General features: G+C 43.2%; 1 protein-coding gene across 2 annotated transcripts in view; it reads left to right on the top strand.

Annotated features, from left to right (window-relative positions):
• Nucleotides 1-20,804, top strand: part of stard3 (StAR related lipid transfer domain containing 3) — a 37,078-nt gene that overhangs the window by 6,745 nt on the left and 9,529 nt on the right. For both annotated transcript variants that reach the window (XM_084329846.1, XM_084329845.1), the window contains exons 6-8: nt 2,323-2,440; nt 18,863-18,967; nt 19,184-19,239. In XM_084329846.1, coding sequence (XP_084185972.1) covers nt 2,323-2,440; nt 18,863-18,967; nt 19,184-19,239 — 279 coding nt within the window. The remainder of the gene's footprint in view (nt 1-2,322; nt 2,441-18,862; nt 18,968-19,183; nt 19,240-20,804) is intronic.

The raw sequence follows: 20,804 nt of genomic DNA, 5'->3' as shown, positions 1-20,804 counted from the left end.
AATGTGTATCTATCTTCTTGTCTGACTCTGGAGAAGAAGTCTGCATTTTTTCACAGAAGTAAGCATATTTCCCATAATGTTGGTGTCTTCCTTTTTAAGGAAGTGCGCTTTTTAGGTTTCTAGCCCCTTCCCCTGAAACAGTCTGTACACTCCAGTGTTTCCAGCCTCTCCGACATCAAAGTAACATCAGCAGAATGTAAATAGACTGGCCACTCTTTCGGTTTTGAACAGAGGAAATCCTTAATGCTAAAAAGATTGCGACATCGACAGAACTACTGGTAGCCAAATAAGATAAGATATTCCTTTATTGATCCTCTTGGGGAAATTCGGGCGTCTTAGCAGCATTTATTTTTCTCATTATTTCTCAATAATAATGAGAAATATAAACAGTGTAAACAATATAATTAAGTCTGAATATAAAAATATGAGAAAAATAAACAAACTTGCAGATGTCGGTTATATTATACGTTACTATAAATATAGGCAATAAAGAATTTTTATCTGAATATATATACCATGAGTAAGAGTAAAAGTAAACTGTATACACATGGTGCAGTATAAACAAGGTACTTACAACATAAGTCATAAGATGACTATATTTGGAGGAAATAATTAAATATTGCCTAACTTATGTTGAATACATTTAAAATTCAGCACAGCTTCAGGTGTAAATGGGAGTTTTAAAGATGTTATCCAAAATTATATGTGATCTCTGCTGTGACATGAGGCCCGGGAATTGGGCGGTTGGTTGTCATGGTAACTAGAAAGCCATAGGTTCCTCTTTCTAAGCAAATTGAGTTGTGAGCTTTGGCTCAGAAGCACCATTATGTGTCTATAATCAGCAGAGGAAGGAGCTAGAAACAAGTGTGTGACAGAAATCACTGGATGGAGTGGGAAAAATAAAACTTTCTTTTGTAATGAAATGATGATGTGTATGACAGATTATTAGATATGGATGAATATCAATTCAAACAGGGTATCTGTGGGGTATTAAAAAGTATAAAATTCATGATTCTTAACACATTGAGTGCCACGGCCCTTCCGGGAAGTAAACGTAGTTGTACTTTGTAGAGCTAAGCCTATATCTTATAGTATAGCTATGGGTCTAATAACGCCGTCGCGTCTCAGTGAGTTGCTTGCAGTCAACATGCAAAAAACGGATTATTTTTTCATCCGTACATTTCCGTTTTATACTGTTTTGAATATGAATATAGTTTGGTTGGTTGCTTCTGAGTAATTCCAGGGAAAAGATGCGAAAACAGCGTTTTTGTGTAATTCAATAAACACGCTGTAATTTTTCGGCTGATTATCGGATCTTCCTGAAATCAACGCTAGATCATCATTATTATCCTTCCTCGTGCAAGCATGCAATGTGGTTTAGACCGGCGCCCCTCCCCCCCCCCCCCCCTCCTGCAACCCAACGGCAGACAGCCACACACAGATGGCTTCAATCGCGGTTGAAATAAATATCAGATAGACGCAAGCTTTCATATATAGTGTCCTTACCTGGTATCTGATGTAATGCAAAAAAAAGAATCCAATTATCTGATTGCCATTCCAGTTGTCCACAGCGATCCTGTCTCCGACGTTGTTGGGTATTGCACTTCAACGGGCGGGCGGGGTCAGTAGTCCAAACCATCCCTACAAGCGTGTGTTTTGCCGGAGTGTTTAGGACCCGCCCCCACGCCGCAGCTCGGTAGAGAAAAGAAACTAACCCGTTTCTAACGGGGTGCAATAATGGCCGAAGGCATTAGAGGGCGGTATAAGACCGTCTGCCAGCTCAGACACACTCAGAACAGTATGCACAAGGTGCCCCGCTGAATTATGAATGGCAATAGCGATTAAAATAATTACCGCGAGAAAAACGTAGATCTAAACGATTGGGCGACAGAAACGTAGTTCTACGTGAACGGCACCGGAAGTGTTAAGGCCTTAAAAGGTATTAAAAAGTCTTAAAATGTATTTGCACAGGTATTACATTTTCAAAATAATATTAAATATATGAAATGTTTTTGTATTCAAGTAGTTTTTTCCGAGGCTACCGGGAGCTTGTATGGAACGTGCAACAATTTAAATTGTAACGCAAGTGCAGTGCTATTAAAAAGTCTTAAATTTAACTTGTTGAAACCTGCAGATACCCTGTTATTATTAGTCCCCAGCCTCCTGCCCCAGTGGGTTGTTACCAAGTAACACTGCCGTAGAGTGAATCCCTGAATTTCTTAGACAGACGTTTGGTACCAGCCAGCGCTCCAACAAAGGGATACGTCATTAAATATGTCCACTTGGTTTCACCAGACTGACGCGGTTTCTTTCCTCTTCCAGCTCCTGACCCAGAATGCCTTTGGCTATGTGTTGCCCATCACTTCCTTCGTGGTGGCATGGCTGGAGACCTGGTTCCTGGACTTCAAGGTGCTCACCCAGGAGGCCGAGGACGAGAGGGGTGAGTGGAAAACATCTGAGGTGAAACCATAGTTTAGAATGTTCAGTTGCCAGGTGACCTCTATGCTATAAAATGTTTACACATCGCACCTTAACCCTTTCACTGCCACACTACAGAAGGTTAACCTTTCACTACCACCGTCTGTAGTGTGGTAGTGAAAGGGTTGACCTTCTGTAGTGTGGCTGTGAAAGGGTTAACACTTTGTTGTGTGGTAGTGAAAGGGTTAACCTTCTGTGTCGAGTTAACGTCGATCATCTTGGTCGGAGTGTATATTCCCCCACAAGCTAACACAGGCGACGCGCAGTCCCTGCTTCATGACGAGGTAAATAGAATCCAAGCAGCGAATATTGACGCTGCCATTGTGGTTGTGGGCGATTTCAATAGCGCCAATCTGAGGAAAGTATTGCCGGACTTCTACCAGCATGTGACTTGTAACACCAGAGGCGGTAACATTTTAGACCACTGTTACTCGCAATTCAAGTGTGGATACAAGGCTCATTCTGCGAGTGGCTTCGGCAAGTCTGATCATGCGGCCATCTTTCTTTCTCCGGAGTATAAACAAAAACTCAAGTGCGTGCCGGTAGTCTTGCGAGAGGTGCAGAAATGGTCTGTCGAATCAGAGGGCGCACTCCAAGCTGCACTGGAATGTACAGACTGGCGTGTGTTCCGCGATAACACGGATAACATTAATGACTACACAGAGACAGTGCTGGACTTTGTTCGTACTTTGGTGGAAGAAACAATCCCCACTACCACAATTAGAGTTTACCCAAACCAAAAACCCTGGGTAGACAAATCCGTCCGTGAAGCTCTGAAAGCGCGCACCACAGCATACAACGCCGGGCTTGGGGCAGGCAACATGAATGACCACAAGGTGGCGAGATACAACGTAAGGAGGACAGTAATAGAAGCAAAGAGGCGCTACAGGAATAAAATTGAACTTCAGTTTGAACAGGCTGACTCTAGAGCTATGTGGCAGGGCCTCAAAACGATGACAGACTACAAAGGCACCTCCCTCAAACTGAACAGTGACATCTCCTTAGCAAATGATCTCAATACCTTCTATGCGAGGTTTGAGGCTGGGAATAACAACACCAGCCTACAAGCCACTGCAATGGAGGGGGGGGGGGGTCTGCTGATGGAGACTCAGTGTTCAGGGTAACAGAACATGAGGTGAGAAGGACCTTTAAGAAAGTGAATATCAGGAAGGCAGCAGGACCGGACGGCATCCTCGGCCGTGTCCTAAAAGTCTGTGCCGACCAACTGGCCCCGGTATTCACTGACATATTTAACCTGTCCTTGGAACAGGCTGTCATCCCCACCTGTCTGAAGAAGTCCACTATCATCCCTGTACCTAAAAAATCCAAGCCTGCTTGCCTCAACGACTACCGCCCTGTAGCTCTCACCTCCATAGCCATGAAGTGCTTTGAGAAGCTAGTAAAGGGCTACATCTGCTCCTCCCTCCCCATCAACCTGGACCCCCTGCAATTTGCATACCGCCCCAACAGGTCCACGGAGGACGCCATAGCCCATGTGCTGCACACAGCAGCATCACACCTGGACAAGAGGCAGGGGAACTATGTGAGAATGCTATTCATCGACTACAGCTCAGCATTGAGTCCCCTCCAAACTCATAGCCAAGCTCAGGGACCTGGGCTTGACCTATGACCTCTGCCAGTGGGTCTTGGACTTCCTGACGGGCAGACCCCAGGTGGTGAGAGCAGGCAACTGCACCTCATCCATCACCCTCAACATAGGGGCCCCCCAGGGCTGTGTTCTGAGTCCCCTCCTCTACTCCCTGTACACACATGACTGTGTGGCTCAGCGGAACAACACAATCATCAAATTTGCTGACGACACAGTAGTGGTGGGCCTGATCTCTGCAAACGACGAGAGGGCCTACCTGGAAGAGGTCAAGGTCCTGGCGGGATGGTGCCAAGAGAACAGCCTCTCCCTGAACGTCAGCAAAACAAAGGAGATGATTGCGGACTTTAGGAGGTCGGGGGTCAGGGACTACAGCCCCCTCAGCATCGACGGGGCACCGGTTGAGAGAGTGAACAGTTTTAAGTACCTCGGTGTGCGGGAGCTTAGAGGACTGTATATAATTGTCACCTTAGGGGGTGTGGTAGGATGCCTTAACTCTTAAACTAATTGTACCAAATACACAACTGAGTGAATAACTTAAAATGGAGTCACCTAAACTAGAAAGAGCGAGGAAACTGTTTGAATCATAATGCCTTTATATAAGCAAAAAAGGGGAAAAAAGATACATACAAATATTGTTATCACGTTACACAATGCCTAATTAAATACTATTACTAAATTTAGATGGGCGCCCAAATAGTTCTATTAAAGTGTTCTGGCCAAACGTTGCCGCGGTTACCACTGTGTCAGAGGAACAATTCCCTCTGCAGGATGAGAGAGGTGGAGAGAGTTAATAATCCTGGGGGGTGAGAAAGAACCCGGATGGATTCTGTAACGAGGAGTAGTAGACCGCTGCGTGGTGATGAGGGCGGGAAGACGCTGCCCGGTCCGATAGGCGCCACCAGTCTGCTCCTGCAGACCAGATGCTCCGCTGTGGTGGATCCGAGTGTCTCGCTCCGCTCCGTGGTGCTGCACGGCGCACGCTGGTCCCCTCTGTACCACAGGCTACTGCTCTGGCTACTACATAGGACTAGTTGTGTCCTTTTACAGCGTCCCTTCGACACAGACCCTATCTAAATGTTCTCTGGTCTGTGTTATATATCGACTGATATGTGGAGTATAGAGCAGCTATCGAAGCATGAGCCGAAGCTACTTAGGTATTAGCGCCGAGCTAGCTAGCTTCGGCTAACTGTTAACGATAGATGGGGAATACTATAGTCCGCTGTAATGTGCTAATCCCAGACGTTTACTAAACATCGAATTAGCTGGGTACTAAAACTCACTCTCTCTTGGTGGTATAATGTCCGCTTGGTAAGCAACTTTACATCCTTGGTCACCGTCAAACTATAACGTTAACGAGAGCAACGCTGGATGTACGTTTGTTCTCTAACATGTCCGGCCAAGTTCTACGTCAACAAGCTCCTAGAGGAAGTGACGCACCTACGAGGGAACACTACCACCTCTGGCCCACTAGATGGCAGCACCGTCATATAACCTGAGATGCCATAAGTAGGCACTAGGCAGACGGTGTAACTTTATGTGGTAAATAAATAACTTAACTCCCACATTAAACAGGTTGGTAAATTTCAAAGGGGGATTATTTTAGGTCTAATTTTACCTAATTGCAGACCCTTCAGCACACTCGGAGTCCACATATCTGAGGACTTGACATGGACCACACACATTGACAGTGTTGTGAAGAAGGCACGGCAACGCCTCTACTTCCTCAGGCGCCTAAGGAAGTTCCAAGTTAGTCAGAAGATCCTTAAAGGGGAGATGAAGCATAGCGATATAAACATAGTCATAGCATCAAATTAGTATTTAGATAAGCCACAGAAAAAATCACGTTATAAAAATAAGCAGTTTCTAAGAAAAAACTATTTGTTATGTCCTTTTTTGAAGCATTTATCAACATGGTAGCTAAATGCCCCGCGACGGTGGTTGAACTGGAGCTAGGTAGCCAGGTAGCTAAATGCCCTGCGACGTTGGTTGAACAACACTGGTTGTAGTCACTGTGTGTTGTTGTAGCCACCGGGTAAATCGCGATTTTTTTATTTGTTTGTCATGACAAACCAATTACATAATCCAACATATGTGTAAAGGCACAACATATTCCAGTTAACGGTATATTTTTTTAATGATTCGCTAAGGCGTAGTCAATACTAAAGAGATAATCTGTGTGTGTGTGTGTGCGATCAGGAAATAAGATAATCGATTTTTCAGCCCACTTCTATAGCGTGCATAAGTACACATATACTATCGATAATCTAGCGTTTATTTGAAAACTATTCATAAATAGGCCGAAAAATGACAACGTGTTTTGTGTATTCCAGTGTATTCCAGTAAAGGGCGTTTATCACAGAATCTTAATTTTTTTCTGGAACTTTAAAAAGAATGAGCGTTTTTCAAAATGGTATCAAACGGAAATTAACCGATTTAAAAAAAAAATCCGCTTCGACAATGTTGACTGCAAACAAGTCATTGATAAGCGAAGGCCATATTAGACACATAGCCATAATTTAAGATATAGTTTATGCGTTCGCAAATATGAGAGCTCTGTCATTGAAGTGGGTGGTGGCACGCAACAGGGTTCCGGGGCACCGGAGGCGTGGCACTGAAAGTGTTAAGGTGAGTTAATAAATTCACTGCTCCGCTCTGATAAACTGACTCTTCAGTCAGAGCGTCCAGTCTGCACAACTTGAGTGCGCTCGCTCTGACACACTGAAAGCCAATTTACCTTCAAACAAGTTTTGTTTAGCTAACGCCATTATGCATCGGAGCTGTGGTTTCGCTGTGATTAACATGGCTAACAAGCAAATCAATTCTTTCTATTTTAAGTAGGGATGTCCGATATTATCGGCCGATATTGGCATCCAAATGTGATATCGGCAAATATCAGTATCTGTTTTCAATTTTCTTTTAATTTTTATTTTATTTTTTTACATTACATTTCTTTATTTACCCAGGCAAGCAAGTAAGAACAAATTCTGATTTTATTTATTGTCAAAAGTATGCATAATGTTGTGTTAATTCCACAACAAGAGATATGTAATGTTAATTACCTGAAATTATTCCGTTTTGAGGGGGGAAACCCTGCATATATCGGTATCGGTTGATATCGGTATCGGAAATTAAGAGTTGGACAATATCGGTATATCGGTAAAAAAAAGCCAATATCGAGCATCCCTAATTTTAAGGAATGTTCTGTAGGATATGTCGGCAACATAAGAAGCCAGGCATCTACTAGGGTAGCTGTTTGTGGGAAATGACAAGAGAGGAGACTAGAACGTGCATCAACTAACTATGCATCTGTATTGCAACTAGGGCTGACCGCTATTAGTCGAATAGACGACTAATCGATCGAAAGGAGCCGTAGTCGACTGCCAACCTCTTAGTCCAGGGGTCAGCAACCTTTACTATCAAAAGAGACACTTTTCCCCCGTCCCACAAAATTAAATGCTCAGGGAGCCGCACAACCCTTAAAATGAAGATAACACAGTGTATAACGTTTTATATATCCCCAAGCATGGAAAAAATAGTCTACGAACAGGTCGAAAAGTACCTAGCGGAAAAAAATCTAATCTACGAATTCCAATCTGGCTTCAGAACATCCCACTCCACTGACACATGCCTTCTCTATTTGAATGACCACATCAAACAAGAGGTGGACGCAGGCAAATACTGCGGCATGGTCATGCTGGACCTACAAAAGGCCTTTGACACGGTCAATCACTCCATTCTGATTGACAAGCTAAAAGCAATTGGTTTTGATAGTCTATCAGTGAGCTGGATGCAATCCTACCTTGAGGGGAGGGAACAGATGGTGGAGGTAAACGGTACCCTATCCCCCCCCCTCACAGTGAGCTGTGGTGTTCCTCAAGGAAGCATACTAGGACCGCTACTGTTCCTAATTTATGCAAATGACATGTCGTCAGCTTGTGACTGCAACTTGTTCCTGTTTGCGGACGACTCAGCCCTGCTGGTCTCTGACAAGAACAAGTTACAGGTTGAAAAAACCCTCAGCTCGGAACTAGGCAGAATCTGCATATGGCTCGCTGATAACAAACTATCATTACACATGGGCAAAACAGAGTCCATTCTCTTCGGTTCAAATAACAAACTCAGCAAGACCGACGGCTTCTCAGTTACAGTGGGTGACAATATTGTCACAAGGAAAGATGAAATTACCTACCTGGGTTCCATCCTAGAGGCTAATCTCTCCTGTGACAAAATGGCATCCAATGTAATAAAAAAAGTCAACCAACAAACTCGATTCTTGTACCGGATCTCCTCTCTGGTAAACAAGAACACCCTGAAGACTCTGGCAGGAGCACTCATTCAGGGGTACTACGACTATGCTTGCACCTCATGGTACCAAAGCACCTCAAAGGCGCTAAAAACAAAATTACAAACATCTCAAAACAAACTGGTCAGACTACTGCTTGACCTTACTCCTAGAACCCACCTCACCCCTGCCCACTTTGACAACCTAGGATGGCTTAGAGTAGACGACAGAGTACAACAACTTGCAATGGGCCTGGTCTACAAGATACACCACACGACCAAGGTACCCATGTACATGTCAAAATACTTCCCAAAGGTCAGTGAATACCACGATCACAACACCAGAGGGAGCTCCACAAATCATGTTAAACCCAGATTCGGCTCAAATAAGGGACTAAACACGTTTCGCAATTATGCCACATCAATGTGGAACGCCCTACCCAAAGCTGTAAAGGAATGTGGATCACTACCCACTTTCAAAACCTCTCTCAAGGGACACCTACGGGAGACTGCAATTCAACACTGGCCCCTGTAAATATCCTAACCCAACCCCCTCCAATGTACAGTCATTTACCTAGTATGGTTTTGTCAATAGTTCAATGTACAATTGTGTTTGTTTGTACAGTGTCTCCCCCCCCCCCCCCTCAATGTACAGTGTTACTTGTTTATACAGTGTGCCCCCCGCCCCCCCCCCCCCCAACCACCTCCAATGTAAATTACCCAGTACCAATGTACCCAACCCCCCCCACCCAACCTCCTCCAATGTACAGTTTCTACGTCAAATGTATATACTCCCTTTTCTTGACTCCTTCTGTATCACAAACAGTACTGTATTTGCAAATCTGGTATGTCATAAATGTATAGATGTAGCAGTACTGACTATCTGTATGTCATGTATGTCATATATGTCTATATGAATTGAAAATGGGGGACCCTGATGGAAACAAGACAAACGTCTTTCTCAGGTCTGCATCCCCTTAACAATTGTATGTATTGAGCCGTACTGTATTGTACCCATTCTGCAATCTGTTAAATAAAGTTTTCATTCATTCATTCATTCATACCCCACATTTAGCATAAAACGCCTGACAATTGCATACCCAAAGTAATTTGCGATTTATTATACTTTATACTTATAGCACACAGTTTGTTGCATTAATGGGATTATAAAGCAACAAAAAGAAAAAAAATCCACTTTTTATTGCTGTTTTTACCTGTTATAACAAAGGAAAACCTCAAACTCGTATGAAGAGGAGAAAAAATACTGGCGGTGTAGACCTATTTTTAAATAAAACACAGAGGAGACAAAACACTGTCTGTAGACCGACTTTGAAATAAAACCCTGAACTATTCAGGTATATTTGAGTCCTTCCCTTATTTGTGGAACATTTATAAAATAAAAAGTAGTCCAGGGGCGGCTATGTGGCGTAGTGGGCAAGGCGCTCGCCACGAATGCGGAGACGCTGGGCTCGCCTGTTCGAGCCCAGCGCTCCACATTGCTTTCAGTTTAGCTGGTCGTTCATACTAATACACGTTGGCCGTATTAGGGGGTGGGAAACTGATGGGTGGGGATCGGGCGTTGTGGACAGCGACTCCTACAGGTCGGTTGGTGCGCCTGCGCAGTAGAATCAGGAAGTGTCGGGGGCAGCGTGAGCCTCCCACGCGTTACTCCTCGCCACAGAGATCGAGCTGCGCAGGTGAAAAGATGCGACTGCTGTTACCTCAAGTACCGGAGGGGACTTGTGCTATGTATGACTTAGTCCACATTGCAGCCGGCTTGTGGGAGGCAAGAAACAGCGTTCGTGACAGGGGAGGGTTGAATTGGATGATACGAAATTGGGATGGGAGAAAATATAGAAAAATGGGAGAAAAAGTGGATAAAACAAAATAAAAAGTAGTCTACTTTGAAAAAAGACTACCATGTGTAGACCTACTTTGAAATAAAACACAGAAAAGGAGAAAAAACACTGGCATCTGTAGACCTACTTTGAAATAAAACCCTGAACTATGCAGCTCTATTAGGCCCAGTCCACATGAGCGCTGGATTTAATGTAACCATGATTGTATGTGCGCAGTTGCACTGTTCGGGCACACACAACCGGGGTTTTGCTACACTGCAACCGCGGTCTTTGAAAACCGGAGTCCAGGGTGAAGTTTTGCGCACATCCCGGTTGCAGTGGGTGCGTGGGCATAGCAACGAGGTTATTCCCAGTGTTTACAGCAGAGCTGTTGCAATTATTTCCCATGTTCACGGCAGACTGTCGCAAACAATAGCAAGTTAGCAACCGAGCACAGGGTTAGAGTGATTAGAGCAGAGCCAGCTACACCAGTGTTTACAGCAGAGCTGTCCCAAGTAGCGTTATATGAAAATGATTGTAACAAACTTTTGTTCGAAACGTATTGTTGAAGAGTGTTGTCATCGACTGATGTCTGTTGTCGCATTCCTGACCCGACCAGAGTAAAACCTGTAGCTGCGGCTAAACTAAACTTGTGTTGTCAAGTTATTGTTATAAGGAACCCAGTCCAGACTGCATCCCCTTAACAATTGTTTGTATTGAGCCGTATTGTATTGTACCCATTCTGGAATGTGTTAAATAACGTTTGCATCCATTCATTATACTAGCGTTAACGTTACATTATTACGTTAGCAGCATGTAAGCTATATACTATACATAGAGAATGCCATTCACATTAGCATGTAGCTAACAACACCGGAGATCTTTTTGAGAGACTAAACTATCCGCTCTTGGTGGTAAATTGTGTTGCTGTTGGTTTTGTTTCATCAACAAATGAGAGGCAGAACACAGTGAATGTATCCGTTTGTTTATTGCACTTTCTTTCTTTGCTGAAAAATATATGCTCCGTTGGCTAATGGCTAACGCAAGGGTATTTAAAGATGGCCGCTTTGTTTAGTTTTTAAGCAGGAAGTGTAGTGAGCGTTCAACCTTTTCTGATTGGTTGAAATGGCCTTCATGTCTGAACAACATCGGCGCCTACTGCTTTGGCATTGTACTACATGTATCGGTTGCTGGTTTTCCAGCCGCCGTGAGTACGCGGTTATACGCGGTTATTCACCTGTGTGGACAGAGGTAAAACATTTTCAAACTTAATTAAATCCAGCGCTCGTGTGGACTGGGCCTTAGAGTCCTTCCCTTATTTGTGGAAAATCTATCAAATAAAGAGTACATTTTTCGTTGTTCGCAAATTTTGCACCACATATCAGGCATACAGGTAAGCCTTTTGTTGACTAAATATTTTAGTTGATGAAATATATATATATATAATTTTTTTGGGCCAGGGAGCCGCAGCTGATTGGCTAAAGAGCCGCATGCGGCCTTGGAGCCGCAGGTTGCCGACCCCTGTCTTAGTCGAATGCAAAAAAAAAAAAAAAAATTATACATTTATTTATTTTTTTACATAATTCTTTTTATCATTCTTTCCAAAAGAAAATAGGCCTAGAAGCGTGGCTAACGCTAATGGCACGCATACCAGAGGCTAACTGCCTATTCTATTATGACATCATACTGTGACATCACAAATGTTCTAAAATTTTCTATTATGACATCATACTGTGACATCACAAATGTTCTAGAATGTTCTATTATGACATCATACTGTGACATCACAAATGTTCTACAATGTGCTATTATGACATCATACTGTGACATCACAAATGTTCTAGAATGTACTATTTGAATAATATAAATAATATGTATGGTAAAAATCAGACTCTGCTGCTGCACTGATGGCTGTGAGTGCAGGTAGGTCTAAAGCTCGCCCTGATCTCATTCAGGAAATAATATTAGTTTTATATAGGATTGAGAAGGCAGGCTGTTCAGTGGAGTTTTGCTGGGTTTCGGGGCATGCTGGGATTGAGGGAAATGAGACAGCTGATTCCCTTGCCAAACAGAGCCTGGGAAGGGAAGAAGAGATAAGCATTTCAATGGGAAGAGTTGAACTCAGCGAGAAGATTAACACTTTGCCGCCCAACCACGAGTTAACTCGGGTTTCGGTGCCATGCATTGAGGACCAGAGCCACGAGTTAACTCGTGGCAAGTTGTTATTGTTTTATTCCATATTAATCACCGTATCAACGTCCCCCATCGACTCTGCAGATCTACCAGCATCTGTGATTTCGGCAACATGCAATACCGGCCAGATCCACTTAGGGCCGCCATCGCTCCACTGCAGTATCATTGAGGGCGAATGGGAAAAAAATTGATTTTACTGTATGGGCGTTTCATATGAGCCTGATCCCAAACGAAGGGCCCGCACTGTTGTTCACGTTTCGATTAGCAGATTTCAGCCTGGAATAATGGGATTTATGATCGGCCAATGGACATATCGATCTACCAGATGCCGACCGATAAGGGCGAAATGCTGCTGGCTATCACATGGGCTGACGGTAAGACATTATTAACCTAAATTATAGCTGGATTGGAGCTTGTTGTAAAACGCAAGCAATAGATCAGTGAATGTGGCTACTTGCACGGACACTCTATTGCTAATCAATAATACTAATCGGCGTCCCCCGCCGCCCCCATTTCATCCATAGATGCTCTGGAATAGTCTGGATGATAAGCATTTTGTTTTATTTCATTCGAATACATACAACAGAAATGCCGTTCGATATAACGTGAGTAGCCTTTAGCCTCATATCTGGCTTCCCAGAAAATATGAGACGAAATGTGCGATAAACCTTATATTCACAACGCTATAAAATGACAACCAACCGATGGATTTATTTTTTCTTTAAGCCATTATGAAGGCACGGTTTATGCACTCAAGTGACAATGAGAATGGACAGATAGCAATACTATAAAGTATAGATATAGCTGTACAAAGTCACATCGGTTTGTTTACAAAGCTTTGTCCTCCAGCCACATATTAGATGGCGCCGGCCGGTCCAAGGAGTTGAGGCTGAGTGGCACGCTAATGGCACGCATACCAGAGGCTAACTGCCTATTCTATTATGACATCATACTGTGACATCACAAATGTTCTAAAATGTTCTATTATGACATTATACTGTGACATCACAAATGTTCTAGAATGTTCTATTATGACATACTGTGACATCACAAATGGTCTACAATGTGCTATTATGACATCATACTGTGACATCACAAATGTTCTACAATGTACCATTTGAATAATATAAATAATATGTATGAGAACCACCAGTTGATCACAGAGGCAGTGCTGACATTTCTGCATGCTTCAGAGTTGTACCAGAGGATATAGCGTTAGTGTATGTATTAGTATTGGACAGGCAAGAGGAGCAGAGAAGAAGGAGAAAGTGTGAGTTGAAGAGGTCTAAAGATGGAACACCACTAGTGTAGTATAAGAAATCCCGCGGAGGGGGGCTCAGACAGGAAGTAGCAGCAGTAGCTGCACTCCAATGGACAATGTAGGTGATGACGGGGTCCAGTAGAAGAAGAAAAAGAAGGAGAAGAAGGAGAAGAAGAAGAGCCCATAAAAAGAATTGCGGAGGGCAGTAATACGCCTCGATGCGTCTACTCTGCCGGAAATTCAAATAAGAAGAAGAAGAAGAACCAGACTAGGCTGCTGCACTGATGGCTGTGAGTGCAGGTAGGTCTAAAGCTCGCCCTGATCTCATTCAGGAAATAATATTAGTTTTATATAGGATTGAGAAGGCAGGCTGTTCAGTGGAGTTTTGCTGGGTTCCGGGGCATGCTGGGATTGAGGGAAATGAGACTGCTGATTCCCTTGCCAAACAGAGCCTGGGAAGGGAAGAAGAGATAAGCATTTCAATGGGAAGAGTTGAACTCGGAGAGAAGATTAAGAAAGGAGTTGAGGCTGAGTGGGAAAAGGGGACCAAGGGGAGGCACTATTTTTCTCTGCAGCCTCGGGTCAAAATCAACGTGGCTGGATATGGGTCTAGGAGCGATAGGGTCAAGATGTGTAGATTGAGGCTGGGACACTGTGGGTTGAACAGTACCTTAAGCATTGTGGGAAAACATCCAGATGGGCGGTGTGAATGTGGAGAGCCTGAAACTGTCAAGCATGTTTTCCTAGAATGTGACGGGTATAGGAAAGAAAGGGAAATCTTTTATAAAAGGTTATCAGAATTGGGAGTTTCTTCTTTCTCTCTAAAATCTTTCTTTGGCCTGAATAATGAGAACCACCAGCTGATCACAGAGGCAGTGCTGACATTTCTGCAAAAGGCAGAGTTGTACCAGAGGATATAATGTTATTTTATTTATTATTATTATTATTTATTCTTTTGTAGGCGTATTTTTTGTATTTTATTTTTTTATTCTTTTTTAAAACAAACATATAAACAAACATGACAACACACGATAAGATATACAAGCATTAATTGTCAGGGCACATCCAATGAGATCACATTTTGGTTAGTTGTTTTATATAAGATATACCCATAATACCTGTTATCTAAAAAAAAAACCCTACATACATATGCTCAGCTCGAACCCCCCCCTCCCGGACCCCACCTTGAGAAGTACCTCCACTATCCCTCGCACCTAACCAGACACTACCATTATAAGCTAGCTTTTATTCTCTCCACCACTTCTAACCACATTGACATTTTGGATTCATTGAGACCCAGAATTCTTGCTGTAGATATTTCATGGTAAATTACATCGAGATATGTAAGAAACCAAACTTTACGGCACATTTTTTCCGGTTGAAACCAGCGTGATGCGATCAGCTTTTTGGCTACTGTGATACCCGATAAAACCAATCTCTTTAGCTGTGGATTCACTGCAAACTCAAAAACATCATTCAACAGCAATACCGAGGGGTGTACAGGTATATTCCAAGATACGAGTTTTGATATTTGTTGGGTCACATCTTTCCAGAATGCCTTAACTGGTGAGCAGTCCCAATACATGTGCATAAATGTCCCTTCGTCCCCATTTGTACATTGGGTGCATTTGGAATCTTGTTTGAGCCCCATTCGGCACAGTCTTATAGGAGTCAAGTATGTCCTGTGAATATAGTTAAGATTGATTTGTTGATGATCCGGGTTCCTTGATGTAAGTCGGACATTTGCCCAGGCTCCTTGCCAATCAAAGTCATTTTCCAGGTCTGGTATATCCCTCCTCCAGACAGAGTCAAGTTGGAGGGTTTCATACGAGGACGTTAGTAATTGATGATAAAATTCTGAAACAAAACCTCTCGATGTCTCTCTTGAGTAGAAGAATTTGTGGTATCTGTGGTGTTCAATTGGTCTGTCTAATGGAACACCGTGAGACTTCAAACATAGCTCTAACTGTTTGTGAAAAAGCCATGTGGACTTGGTGAGATTAAATTTTTTGCGTATTTCTTTATCACTACAAAAACCCTGTTTGTTAAAAATATCCCCTAATGAGTGTATGCCTTGCTCTTCCCATATAGGGAATCTTATAGGTCGTTTTCCAATTAAGAGAGCATTGTTATTGAATAAGGGAGTATGGTTGTGCCATTCTTGTGGGTTAGGATTTTTTTTTTGTGATTCACGCCATATCCGGATCGCATGAGTAATTATGGGGCCAAATTTTCGTTCACAGTGCTTGATTGGTAGTTTAGTGTATGCTATGTCCTTCAGTTTATGTGGGGCTACTATGTTTTCTTCTATTTTCCTCCAAGATGCTAATGCTTGGGAGTCAAACCATGTTGTCAATGGACTTAATGAGTACGCCTTAAAATATAGGAAAAAATCTGGAAATGCCATGCCACCATCTGCTTTATTTCTCTGTGCGGTGGATCTTTTTATACGTGGTGGTTTGTTATTCCAAATAAATTTGTATGTGGAGGAGTGTAATCTTTTCCAGTAACCCTCTGGAGGGGGTAACGGTAGCATTGAACAGAAGAAGTTGATTTTAGGTAGTACATCCATCTTAACTATTGATATCCGTGCTTGTACTGTGTTCTTAAGTTTTGCCCATCTATCAAGGTCGTCTTTGATTTTGTTTTGGATTTTTGTGTAGTTGTGCTTCACCGTTTGTCTTATGGTAGGGAATATTTCCACTCCCAAACATCTGAAATGTTTTACCATCGGTATCTGTCCTGGGAGGGTTGTATCTTTTTTTGCAGGGGTGTTAAGTGGAAGGAAAGCCGACTTCGGCCAATTTATCTTAAATCCCGATAAATCACCAAAGTCCTCAATCAACTTGAGCAGATGAGGCAATGTGGTGTTGGGGTTTTTCATGAACAATATTACATCGTCCGCATATAGACAAATTTTTTGTTGTGTGCCCTTGATTACGATAGGTTCTATGGATTGGGATTGTCTTATATATTGTGCTAACGGCTCTAATGATAGATTGAACAGACCGGGACTAAGAGGACAACCCTGTCTGGCAGAGCGTGATACCGGAAATATTTCAGATATGATTGTGCCTGTTATAATCATGGCCGATGGGTCTTTGTATAATACTTTAATCATATCGATGAATCCTTTTCCTAACCCCATCCTTTCTAGCACTGCCCACAGATACGACCATTCCAGCCTGTCAAAGGCCTTCATAGCATCCAGGGACAGTATCGCCTTAGGTATGGTGTCCTCTTTGTCGGCATCAAGTACGTGCAGTATACGTCTTATGTTCTCAGTGATCAGGCGGCCTCCTATGAAGCCAGTTTGGTCCGGGTGAACTAAAGACGTCATATGCTTTTGTAATCTGATGGCTAATACCTTAGAGTACAGTTTGATATCTGTTCCGAGGAGGCTTACAGGTCTATAACTACCGCACTCGTTGGGGTCTTTGTCTTTTTTAAGGAGGACTGTTATGAGTGCAATATTGTCGGTTTTATGGAAGTTCCCCTCCTTGACTGAGTATAAGATCATATTTAGTAATAAGGGGCCAATTATGTCCCAACAAGAAAGGTACATTTCTGATGGGAAACCGTCTCTTCCTGGAGCCTTACCACTTTTGCCTTACCACTTTTGTAGGCGTATTTAAGTTTTTCTCAATTGTGGGCATGGTATAGAACTGAGGAGGGCAGTAATACGCCATGTTGCGTTTACACTGCCGGAAAAAAAGAAGAAGAAGAAGAAGAACAGAAAACGGGCACAGAGGCACTGAAAGAGGATTTCACCCATCTAATGAACACACTAGATTAGAGAAATATCAAGATGTATCCATCAGTGGACCAATTGCATGCTTTTGCAGAGGAAAAGAAGCCTTCCGTCAACTTCCTCAGACATTAAGCATAGGTGGGGGGGTGGGGGGGGGGAGAGAGACCGTACACCGTAGGGGTGGGAATCACCAGTTTCATCACGATACGATACGATATCGATTCTTTGGACAATGATACGATATTTGCCGATATCACAAAGTCTCTCACGATACAATACGATACGATTAGATTCAGGTGCCTGCGATCGATATGAGATGATATCATATGCCCATTTAACACAATCAGTTATGAGACTCGCCACAGGATTTTCAAAATAAGAGTATCGATATGAATCGATCTTATTAAATCGCATCGATCCGATTCGATCGTTGATAATTACATCGATGTATCGATCTGGATCGATGTATCGTCCCACCCCTAGTACACCGTACATTGGAGGTGGTTGGGTGGGTGGGGTGGGGAGGGGGGTTGTGTAGGCGGGGGGGGGGGGGGGGAACTGTACATTGGAATATCGACGAAACCTTACTTGGTCCCAAGAAGAGGGTCTTGTGTATTATTGGGTACGCGGTTGGGTTAGGACATTTACAGGGGCCAGTTTCGAATTGCAGTCTCCCGTAGGTGCTCTTTGAGAGTGGGCATCATATAGCTTACATCCTGGTCCCTGCTGGGACGTACCAACTGAACACACCACTGTGGGGGGTTATATAAAAATCCTAGGTTGATTTGATTTTGTATACATTTTAAGGCTCAATGAGCTGATTGACTGCCTACCTCAAAGACTGTTGTATCTGGTGATTATTTGAGTGATTGTTTCATATTGGCTCAGCCAGGTTATATAGGATGCCAAGTCTACCTACATCATTTTTGTTGTTTATAGCACAATAACATCTGATTTAATGTGATGGAAGAAGTAAAATGATCATTTTGAGTAAATATTTTATTTACCACAGCCGCATAAGATGCTGGAAAAGCTTGAAAATGCACCTTGAAAAAGCTTGAAAAGTGCTTGAATTTTGCTTTGGAAAAGGTGTAGTAAAAGACAGTTATTTTTTAATATTTTTTTATTGATTTAAGAGGGTGTTTTTAGTCGATGACGGAAAATAACATTGTTCTGAACATTTTGACAATCAGCTGATGTAGCGCTAAGTCCTACATTTCACTTCATTGGCAACTGTTTACGGATAGGTTGATCCCTCCCAACAGGTACACCTTTCTTTATCTGAAGTCACATTAGGCCATTTTCCTGAACTAATGACTCAATGCGTGTGTTGCAGCAATGAAACAAGCTAACTAGACACAGACCACGGACCAGTCACACGCATGTGTGTTATTCTTCTCAAACATCCAAACGGGTTATTATTGTCTGACCTTTGCCCTTTTGGCCCACAGCGTATCTCGCGGCTGTGCATGCCGCCTGTGAACGTGCCCCCATGATCTACCCCCGGTCCGCCGTATCAGATGGGCAATTCTACTCGCCACCCGAGTCCCTCGCAGGTAGCTGCTGTCCCAGAGACATCTGTCTGCTGTCTCTACCTCCCTCACTCTGTCTCTACCTCCCTCACTGTCTCTACCTCCCTCACTCTGTCTCTACCTCCTTCACTCTGTCTCTACCTCCCTCACTCTGTCTCTACCTCCCTCACTCTGACAAGTCTCCATGCTTCATGTCCACATGTAACGTGTCCTCACTCTGAACCTACCCCGCTTCCACAGGCTCCGAGGAGGATCTGGATGAGGAGGGTCTAGGTCGTAGAGCGGTCACTGTCCAGGTACTATATCCCTCTGTAGAGCACTCATGTTGTGTCCTAGCTCTGTTCCCTTGAACCATGACCCTCTGTAGAGCCCTCATGTTGTGTCCTAGCTCTGTTCTTCAGAACCATGACCCTCTGTAGAGCCCTCATGTTGTGTCCTAGCTCTGTTCTTCAGAACCATGACCCTCTGTAGAGCCCTCATGTTGTGTCCTAGCTCTGTTCTTCAGAACCATGACCCTCTGTAGAGCCCTCATGTAGTGTCCTAGCTCTGTTCTTCAGAACCATGACCCTCTATAGAGCCCTCATGTTGTGTCCTAGCTCTGTTCCCTTGAACCATGACCCTCTGTAGAGCCCTCATGTTGTGTCCTAGCTCTGTTCTTTAGAACCATGACCCTCTGTAGAGCCCTCATGTAGTGTCCTAGCTCTGTTCTTCAGAACCATGACCCTCTATAGAGCCCTCATGTTGTGTCCTAGCTCTGTTCTTCAGAACCATGACCCTCTATAGAGCCCTCATGTTGTGTCCTAGCTCTGTTCCCTTGAACCATGACCCTCTGTAGAGCCCTCATGTTGTGTCCTAGCTCTGTTCTTCAGAACCATGACCCTCTGTAGAGCCCTCATGTTGTGTCCTAGCTCTGTTCTTCAGAACCATGACCCTCTGTAGAGCCCTCATGTTGTGTCCTAGCTCAGCTGAACTTTGTTTCAAAGGGTAATTCTTTGGGTTTATAAACAATATTCAACCAAGTAGTTCTTGTAGAGGTCATTATTTCTTCTCAAAACTACCCGGCGCAGCTTTAAATACTTAAAGGAGATTTTTCTTTCCTAGTTAACACATTCAGCGCCGGAGCTATATGGCGAATATAGGTCTAGATGGCCACCGCTTTAATCAATGGGAGGACGGGGAGATTTGCGAGTGCTTAAAATATATCTTAAATTATGGCTATGGGTCTAATACACCCGTCGCTTATGAATGAGTTGCTTGCAGTCAACATGTACAAAACGGATTGTTTTTTCATCAGTACATTTCCGTTTTATACCACTTTGAATACAGTACATTTCCGTTTTATACCGTTTTGAATACGAGTATAGTTTTGGTGATTTCTAGTAATTCCAGAGAAAGACGCGATAATAGCCCTTTAGTGGAATACACAAAACACTTTCACACGTTTTCAAATAAACTCTTGATTATCGATAGTATGTGTCCTCATGCACGATACAGAAGCAGGCTGAAAAATCGCTTATCCGTGCATTGGTCGGCGCCAACGGCACGCACACACACACACGCACACAGACACATTGTGATCGCTGTGAAAGAAACATCTGATTAACCCAAGATTGGTAACATAGAGTCCTTACCTCACATCTGATGTCCTGTAAAAAGATTAATCCAATTCCTGATCGCCATTCCAAATATTGATCGCGTTTATTGATCCAACGTTATATATCCAAAATACATAATCCACGCTGGTCAGAGTGTCCTCAGTCAATGTGGTATAATGATACTGCATGCCCGAGAAGGAAAACCTGGACCGGACTTTATTTTTTTTGATGCACAATCCCAGCCCAATCCAATGATGTGCAATACC

The sequence above is a fragment of the Notolepis coatsorum genome, assembly GCF_963971535.1.
Source record: "Notolepis coatsorum genome assembly, chromosome: 14".
NCBI classification, from domain to species: domain Eukaryota; kingdom Metazoa; phylum Chordata; class Actinopteri; order Aulopiformes; family Paralepididae; genus Notolepis; species Notolepis coatsorum.
This window is presented reverse-complemented; position numbering and strand designations above follow the sequence as displayed.